Source organism: Triticum dicoccoides, chromosome 3A (genome assembly GCF_002162155.2).
Source record: "Triticum dicoccoides isolate Atlit2015 ecotype Zavitan chromosome 3A, WEW_v2.0, whole genome shotgun sequence".
NCBI lineage: Eukaryota > Viridiplantae > Streptophyta > Magnoliopsida > Poales > Poaceae > Triticum > Triticum dicoccoides.
The window spans coordinates 63,557,103-63,566,316 of NC_041384.1; the positions used below are offsets into that span (position 1 = coordinate 63,557,103).

Sequence of the window (9,214 nt, forward strand, 5' to 3'; positions counted from 1 at the left end):
TGGCACCCCTATATATAGTGGGGGGGAGAGGAGGGATTTTACACCAGCCCCTGGCGCCTCCACCTCCCCCCGTTACGTCTCTCCCTCGTAGTCTCGGCGAAGCCCTGCTGCTGTGACGCCCTGCATCCACCACCACGCCGTCGTGCTGCTGGATCTTCATCAACCTCTCCTTCCCCCTTGCTGGATCAAGAAGGAGGAGACGTCTCCCGTCCCGTACGTGTGTTGAACGCGGAGGTGCCGTCCGTTCGGCGCTGGTCATCGGTGATTTGGATCACGTCGAGTACGACTACATCATCACCGTTCTTTTGAACGCTTCCGCTCGCGATCTACAAAGGTATGTAGATGCATCCAATGACTCGTTGCTAGATGAACTCCTAGATGATCTTGGTGAAACGAGTAGGAAAATTTTTGTTTTCTGCAACGTTCCCCAACACCCCTTCCTCCTATCTCTCCTCTTCCCCCCCCTCCGCGAATCCTATTCCAACTAGGAAAGGGGGGAGTCCTACTCCCGGAGGGAGTAGGACTCCTCCTGGCGCGCCTCCTCTTGGCCGGTCGCCCCCCCCTCTTTGAACCTTTATATACGGAGGCAAGGGGCACCCCTAAGGACATAAGTTGATCCACGTGATCATATTCTTAGCCGTGTGCGGTGCCCCCTTCCACCATAGTCCTCGATAATATTGTAGCGGTGCTTAGGTGAAGCCCTGCGACAGTAGTACATCAAGATCGTCACCACGCCGTCGTGCTGACGGAACTCTTCCCCGACACTTTGCTGGATCGGAGTCCGGGGATCGTCATCGAGCTGAACATGTGCTAGAACTCGGAGGTGCCGTAGTTTCGGTGCTTGATCGGTCGGGCCGTGAAGACGTACGACTACATCAACCAAGTTAACGCTTCCGTTGTCGATCTACAAGGGTACGTAGATCACACTCTCCCCTCTCGTTGCTATGCATCACCATGATCTTGCGTGCGCGTAGGAATTTTTTTTAAAATTACTATGTTCCCCAACAACCACATCGTTACGAAATGTGCCCTTGCCTTTGTTGATCCTCACCTTATAGAGTTATAATCAAGCTCCACTTCTGTTGAGCCATTGCCATGTGGAATGATGACATATAAAGCGATTACCATTACTAGCGGGCAACAGTTGGTTAGAGTAAGGTTTTGTAAAATTATATGACCATAAAACCAAGGGCTAAGTGATATAACCAGGAAGTAAGATACTTCAATTACGACAATAAAGTTTTTAATAAATTACTTACTATGGCAACCACTTATCGTGTTAAACTCTCATGTTAATTTGTATGAAACATATGAAAAAGATACTCAAGTTCAGTTTATAGAGTACAATTTAACTACACAAACATTGCTTTGCATGTACACCTAATTTCGTTTTATGCCCTTTTGTATGGAAACAACTTTTTAGAGGGAACCTTTTTTATGTATGTAAGAATACACGTAGTGCAAACCAGAGGGAACTGTAATTGTGCAAGGCCACGCATGTGTGCAACTTTAGTTCCGCGCGGAAAATAACAAAAAATGTAAATGTGCACAAAGAGATAGAAAAATAGAAAGGACAAATATGCATGAATCTCCTTCTAATATGACGGTCATAGCAGTTATTGAGATTCAACTAATTCTTAATTGATGAAGAATTAGCAAATCCAAAATAAGTTTTACCCGAAGTATAAATATATTGTATTCGACAAACCAGCTATGCCACGCGGCGCATGCTGGTTGGCTGGGGTAAGAAATTTTTTGACTTTTTGATAGATTATTTTGAGATGTTTGAAGCGATACCTTTTTTCTTTTTTTTGATAAGTTTTTTTTTGGCATTTTCTTTTCTTTTTAAGATGGATGTGATGTCCATGTGATGCAAGAAAATTTTATTTTTATTTTGAGATGAAGGTGAGTGATTTTTTTTCTTTAAGATGAAGAAACACGCACATAATTTTCTCTCAAGCGTTGCGGGCCGCAACCACTAGTTCTCAAGACGAATCAAAATGCACTATCTCTTTTTAAGAATGCGCTACTCGTGTGTATAATGCGTTTGAAGTGAAAAAAGATATGCTTGACTTGTCCAAGGAAGAGGTCTCAATAAGACTTGCCTAAAAGATTAACAAAAAATTATTCTATCAATAAATAGAACAGAAGCAAAAGAAAAAAAAAACACATGAACAAAGCCTTCAAGCTCCACAATTTTCTTAAATCCAAAGCAGCAGCGCAGGCGCGTCTAGCTTGCGCACGCACGCGCGCGCGCGTACATGCAATTCAAATCAACGGACGAATCAGTAGTGGCCCCTGGGCGCGCAGGTGTCCGGCTTGAAGGAGAGCGGGCCGGCGGCGTACACGACGTTCTCGTACCCCTGGCCGGACCACCGCTTGCCCTCGTGGCGGAGCGGCGCGCCCTCGATGCCGTAGTTGACGTTGGTGAGGTCGTCGCACTTGCGGTCCGGCGACGCGAGCAGGCGCACGAAGCAGGCCTTGGCGGGGTCCCCCTTGTAGTAGTCGGCCTTCTCGGCGACGTCGAACTCGGCGAGGAAGTAGCCGTTGCCGTCGGCGACGGGCGTCCGCGAGGCCATGACGCGGTTCTTGGCGTCGCGGCAGGTGACCGTCACCTTCGCCCCCGGCAGCAGCGTCGCGCCGTCCAGGCACCACGAGTTCCGGTGCGTGCAGCTCTGGCAGTACACCACGCCCTCCACCTTGAGCATCACCTTGTCGCACTTGGCAGCCGGTGCAGGCGTCGGCGAGGGGGTCTGGCTGTAGCCGTGGGCGCTGGCGCCGGTGGCGGCGAGGAGGGCCACGAGGACGGCGAGGGGGAGGTAGGCCGCCATTGCTGGAAGGGAAGACTGGCACTCCGTGCGTGCGTGCTAGATCGATGGAGATGATCGCAGCTGGCTTTGGCTGTGTGGAAATGGCGGGAGGCGTCGGGTTCATATATAGGCGCGGCAAGGTGACCAGGTGAGGGGTCAGGGAGAGTATAAAATGGTGTAGACGTGCGGCCATGTAGCTGGGCGGCCGGCAATGGCCTACGTGAGAGCCTGTTTGTCTCCGAGATTGTCGGTCTTGGAACAATGGAGATTACGTTGGTACAAAATCATTGCACACGATCGGGTTATGATTGGTGTGTGTGGCGTTCGATCGGCACCAAAGATTTCGGATTCCGTTAATGGCGACCACATTGTTTCGGAGATTGTCGGCGTCAGAACAATGGGGAGGTTACGTTGGTACAAAATCATTAGACATGATCTGATAATGATTTGGTGAGTGTTGCGTGCGTGATGATCACATTTTGTTTCTTTAACTAAGCTACACACCTTACGTGTCTGCCGGTATGGGGTGAGGTGAGGATTGAGTTGATGCTATAAAGGACCAGTTTTAACCAGCAGTGTAAAGACTAGCCGAATGTTCATGCGTTGTTGTGGAACAACAAACTTAGACATTTAGATATTGATCAAAATGTCATTATAATTCACAATGTATACATCGTATGTGACTTCTAATTAGTTACGACAAATAACATCTTGTACTTATACGCAAACACATGGGGTGTTCAAACGGGTTATTGGCACTGGTCGGTTGCAAAGGAGGGATGTTTCCCAAAGCCGCGACAACACTTTTCCCTCTCTCCCTCTCCTCGCACCGTCCCCGCGGGCGGCCGGGGGAAGCCCCGGATCCGCCGCCTCTAGCCCCCCTCCCTCCTCCTCCCTCCTCCCCACCGTCGCCGACGCGTGTTGATGGGCAAAGCCCGGTCGGCCTGGGCAGCATCGGGGCCATCTTCTCCTCCTGCCCTCTGGTGGCGCTTGAACCCTATTTTGTAATAGGCTGCAAAGTCATGTTGTAGACAAATAATAAATGAAACTTAGGTGGGGATAACTACCCTTCTTTGACTTTTTAAAATATCATTTGTTTTTTTCTTGATGATATCAAGCAAACTAAAATCCTGCAGGATTTAAATAGTCATGACATCACAGTTCTGTTTGTTTTTCCTATCCTGCATTTTGAAATCCATTTTTGAATATTCGCAAAAAAAACCCATTTTTGATATCCTGCTAATCAAAGAGGTTCTGGAACTTGTAGTCAGATAGAGTATTTTTGTTTGGGCCATAGTAAAAAAAAAGGTCACCCCTCGAACATACACTCGTCGGCACCTTCCCGTCGGAGGAAAGCCCCCGGTTCGCCCTCGCGCCGACGTCGCGTTCGTCCACCCGCGCAGCGGCGACTGCCCCGGCCCCGTCCTCAAGTCCCGCCCGCAGGAGCTCACCGGCGAAGACCAGGTCAAACCATCTCTCTCCCCCCTCTCATATTTTGTATTGCCTATTGCGTGGCGCTGCCTGCGAGTGAGCCATTTTAGAGGAAAACATGCCACCACTACGTGATGAGATGGTGGCCGTCCGGCGGTACGCGGAGCTGCTGTCGCGGCACCGCGGCGGCGCGGACGCGCGGCCGGTCGCGCGGATCCAGGCGGCCCTGGTCACGTCGGGCCTGCTCCGGCGCAGCGCGGAGCTCCACGACGCGCTCATCCGGGCGCTCGCGGGCTCCGGGACGCCGCACGCCGCGCTGCCGCTCTACGCCCACCTCATCCGCGCGGGCCTCCTCCCCACCCCGCACACCCTCCCCTCCTTCCTCAAGTCGCTCGCCCTCTCCCCGGCCGTCCCGGGCGCGCGCCGCCTCGCGCTCGCCGTCCACGCCCACGCCGTCAGGCTCGGCCTCACGGGGTTCCTCCTCGTGAACAACGCGCTCATCCGCGTCCACGCGGGCCTGCTCGGCCGCCTCCCCGACGCGCACCTGCTGCTGCGCGCCTCGGCCGCCGTCGACGCCTCCACGTTCAACACGCTCATCACGGCGCACGCGAGGGCTGGCCGAGTCGCCGACGCCCGCTCGCTGTTCGACGAAATGCCCGAGAGGAATGCCGTGTCCTGGAGCGCCATGGTGAATGGGTACGTGCAGGCTGGGGACGGGAGGGAGGCGCTGGGGGTGTTCTCTCAGATGCAGGCCCAAGGTGTCCGCCCGGACGACACGGTTCTCGTCGGGGTGCTTGCCGCGTGCGCGCAGCTGGGGGCTCTGGAGCAGGGGAAGTGGGTGCATGGTTACCTCAGAGCAAACAATATCAGGATCACCGTGTTCCTGGGCACTGCGTTGGTTGATATGTATGCCAAATGTGGTGAGGTGCAGCTTGGAATGGAGGTGTTTGAGGGAATGAAGGACAAGAATGTGCTGGCCTGGACTACCATGATAAAGGGCCTGGCTATGCACGGCCGCGGCTCAGACTCCTTGACACTCTTCTCCCAAATGGAGAGCTCAGGTGTGAAGCCGGATGACATTGCCTTCATTGGTGCTCTCTGTGCGTGCACACACACTGGGTTAGTTGACAAGGGTCGGGAGCTTTTCAATTCCATGGTGAGCAACTATGGTATTAAACCAAAGATTGAGCATTATGGATGCATGGTAGACCTCCTGGCACGGAATGGCTTGCTGAGTGAGGCCAGAGACATGGTTGAGAAAATGCCCATGAAACCGGATGCCTTAATCTGGGGAGCTCTAATGGCTGGCTGTAGGTTTCACAAGAATGTGGAGTTGGCTGAGTATGTTATAAAGCACTGGATTGAACTGGAGCCAGACAAAAGTGGTGCTTATGTACTTTTAGGTAACATATATTCTGCCTCTGGTAGGCATGCGTCCGCGAGGGAAATTAGGCACCTGATGCGTGAGAAGGGAGTTGAGAAGACACCTGGATGTAGCAATGTGGAGATTAAAGGAGTTATCCACCAGTTCATTGTTGGGGATCTGTCTCATCCTCGCATAAAAGATATTTTGACAAAGTGGTATGAGATAGATAGTAGGATAAGGCTGGAGGAAGGTTACATGCCTGACAAGAAAGAAGTTTTGCTTGACATTGAAGAAGAAGAGATGGAAGGTGCACTCAGCCGCCACAGTGAGAAGCTGGCAATTGCATTTGCTTTGATAAGTACAGATGATTATATGCCCATTCGGATTGTCAAGAACCTCAGAGTCTGCCAAGATTGCCATCATGTCACCAAACTTATATCCAAAATATATGGGAGAGAAATTATTGTTAGAGACCGAACACGTTTCCATTTGTTTAAAGATGGCACCTGTTCGTGCAAGGACTATTGGTAGTAACTACCAATGTCTGTCTAATTATAGAGCATGGGCTGTTGACAAAAAAAAAATCTCTTTCATGATACATCAGTGATACATGAGTTGAGGGGATAAAGTTGGTGAAGAACAATTTTTTCTTGCTAATTATAACGTACATATATGCAGTCATGCTGTTATTAAGTCATCAATATATATTCATGTTCATCTCTGACAAATATATATATTACATGGTTAACCTGGCAGATATAATAATATGAATCTGCATTAGGTTTTATGATGCTTTTAGTTCAGAACTCTAAACACACCTCCTTTGTTCTAGACTCTTCCGGACTTTATTCTCCCAAGTGTTTTTCTTCTAAAATAATTGCCATTCATGTTTACCTTATGACTGTATATGATGCACAGTATGCACTAACAAAACATGCACTTCTTATTTGTTCTGGATTTTCCGTACTTTAATTTTCCCAAGATTTCCTTTCAAAAGAATTTCCATACATTCTTGGTTTATGATTTTTCTTTAGGTTCAAAGCTATGACAACACCTTCATAAAGTACATTTGTCTTTGGGGGTGCAGTGTAGCTATTCTTATAATTTGTACTTAAAACTGCAGTAGAAAATACTGAAAATATAAATGTGTATATTTAACATGAGTTTTTTGTAATATATACACGCAATCGTCGAATATTTAACATGAGTTTTCCCACAATCTCCTGCTCGGTGAAGTAGAGAGCTGAAGTAGGCGATGCGGTAGCACTAGGAGAGGAGAGGCCACCACCACCTGTGGAAGCCGCTAGAGGAGGCGGTGTAGCATGACCAGTAGCATCGGCAAAGGGAAGGCGCCAAGCGCAGGGGTATGCAGTGGCGTTGACCTGAAGGCGCAGGGTATGCAGTGGCGTATGCAGTGGAAGCCGCCAGAGGAGGTGGAGGAGACGAGTCCACATGTAGACAAGCACCAAGCGCCAAGGGAAGGCGCGTGTGCGAGGCGCAGTTGATGGAGTCATATGTACCAGCACAGCCGGTGAAAGTCGCGAGAGGTGTCAGGGAAGAGCGACATTTACCGGTGAAAGTCGCGATAGGAGTCGGTGTAGAGCGACAATCACCATGTGTAGAGGTCGTAGGAAGAGTCACGGGAGAGCAACCACCAAGACCGTCTGGAGAGAACGGTGTAGAACGACCATCACCATCTGCGGAAATCGCCATACAGGACGACTGCACAGACGGAAGAGCACCAAGCACCGAGGAAAGGCACATGTGCGAAACAGGATCAGTGTAGGGAACACCGAAAACACCGTCAAAAATCACCGGAGAGCGTGCGGAAGACACCATAGTAGTTTTCTTTACACAGATCGGAAGCAGCAGATGACCAATCCAGTAGATCGAATTAGCAGATCCAAACGTGAGAGCCGGCCAGAGGAAACGGCGAAAGAGGATGAGGCAGCGCCGATTCAGACCAGAGGCAGTCGTGGAGGTGCAGTAGGAAGAGCAACACACGAGCAGTTGCACCCGTGAGCAACAACAGTAGGTTGAAGGTGCAGAAGCAGCCCTTGACGCCCAAATCGTGAAGGAAACAACCGGGCAGGACGGGGCCACTGGATTGGGTGGAGCAGCAGCAACAGCAGATGATCAATCAGCGCAGGGTCGTCCGTGCAGCGGACTGGGTGCAGCAGCAGCGGGCCACGTACTTGTGGATGCAGGAGCATGCGAACTGCAGCAGGTACGCAGCGAGCCACCTGCGCGGGGTATGCAGTGGCGTTGACCTGAAGGCGCAGCACATCCACGGGGAAGACAGCGACGGCAGATGGGAGAAGGCAGCGGCCTTACGAGATGAGATTGGATCGGACAGCACGAGTTGTGCGTGCGAAAAAAAACCCTAAGACTCTAATACCATGTTAGGAAATATGCAACTTGTATTTTCATGGGGCCATAGGCCAGTATATATACATGTACAGGTGCAGGTAATATGCAGAAAACCCCTTATACAATGAGGTAAAGACAAAAGGCTACATGGCTATGTATATACTACTATAACAAAAACAACCAATTTCCTCTTTGTTAGCAGTACTATAAATTTAAACAGATAAACGATGCATCAACATATATGTTTGTAGTTAGGAAAAGAGGGGAACATTATTTCAATTTCTTGGTCAGGATCGTACCAACAAGGTTGTTATTTGCCATTTCTTCAAGTTGGGTCAAGTTCCCGATTGCTGAGGGGATTGGCCCAGAGAAGTTGCAATTGGACAGCATCAACCCTGTCAATTTTGTAAGATTTCCAATCCATGAAGGAACCGGCTGTGCAGTGTGGTTGCAATTGTTCAAATCTAATCTTTTCAAATTTGCAAGATTACCAATATGGTAAGGTATAGGACCAAGGAAATTGCATCCATAGATTTCCAAACTTGCCAAAGATGACATATTGCCGATCCAAGAGGGAACTGATTGAGAGAAGTCATACCCGGCTAGCTCCAAAGATGTCAGCTGCTTAAGACTGCCAATCCAAGAAAACACTGGCTTCTCAAAGTCATGTCCATAGAGTTGCAGTTTACTCAACAATGGAAGGTTATTTATCGAAGAGAGCCTCTTGGAAATACCTGTTCTTCTAAGGCCCAGATTTTTCAAAGACTTGAGATTGGCAAGTGAGGGTGCTATATCACAAGTAAGGGTGACCATTGCTAGATTTAACTCTTCCAAATTACTTCCAACTAGCAAACCTGGTACACACACAGACAAATTGGGGTTCCAAGATAAATCTAGCATCCTCAAACTTTTCATATCAAAGATTTTTGTTGGAAACTACCCTTTAAATGAAGTTCCTGAAATATAAAGAATGCTCAAGGAAGGAAACTCAGCAAAGAACTCAGGAACCTTGCCAGTCAGCCCCTCATTGCCTCTGAGATTTATCGTCGTTAGTGAACGAAGCATTGGAAAGGAAGGGTGGATAGGACCACATATACCAGAACCATACAAGCTTAGAATCTGCAGTCGAGGAACAGAGTCTCCCCAAAAAGCGGACCAAGTTGATCCACTGCTGGAGATATCCACTTCATCAAGATGGAGCTCCCTTATTGGTAGAACCCAGGGTCCTACCGGACCT

The 9,214-nt window shown here is 49.3% G+C and overlaps 1 protein-coding gene across 1 annotated transcript; it reads left to right on the forward strand.

The window, feature by feature from the left end:
- Positions 1-3,021: 3,021 nt before the first annotated feature.
- On the forward strand, positions 3,022-6,278 carry LOC119271951 (pentatricopeptide repeat-containing protein At5g66520-like). The gene is made up of 2 exons (XM_037553582.1): positions 3,022-3,040; positions 4,343-6,278. Exons 1-2 carry the CDS (start codon positions 3,022-3,024, stop codon positions 6,136-6,138), a joined length of 1,815 nt encoding a protein of 604 aa, XP_037409479.1. The 3' UTR covers positions 6,139-6,278.
- The last annotated feature ends 2,936 nt before the right edge of the window (positions 6,279-9,214 follow it).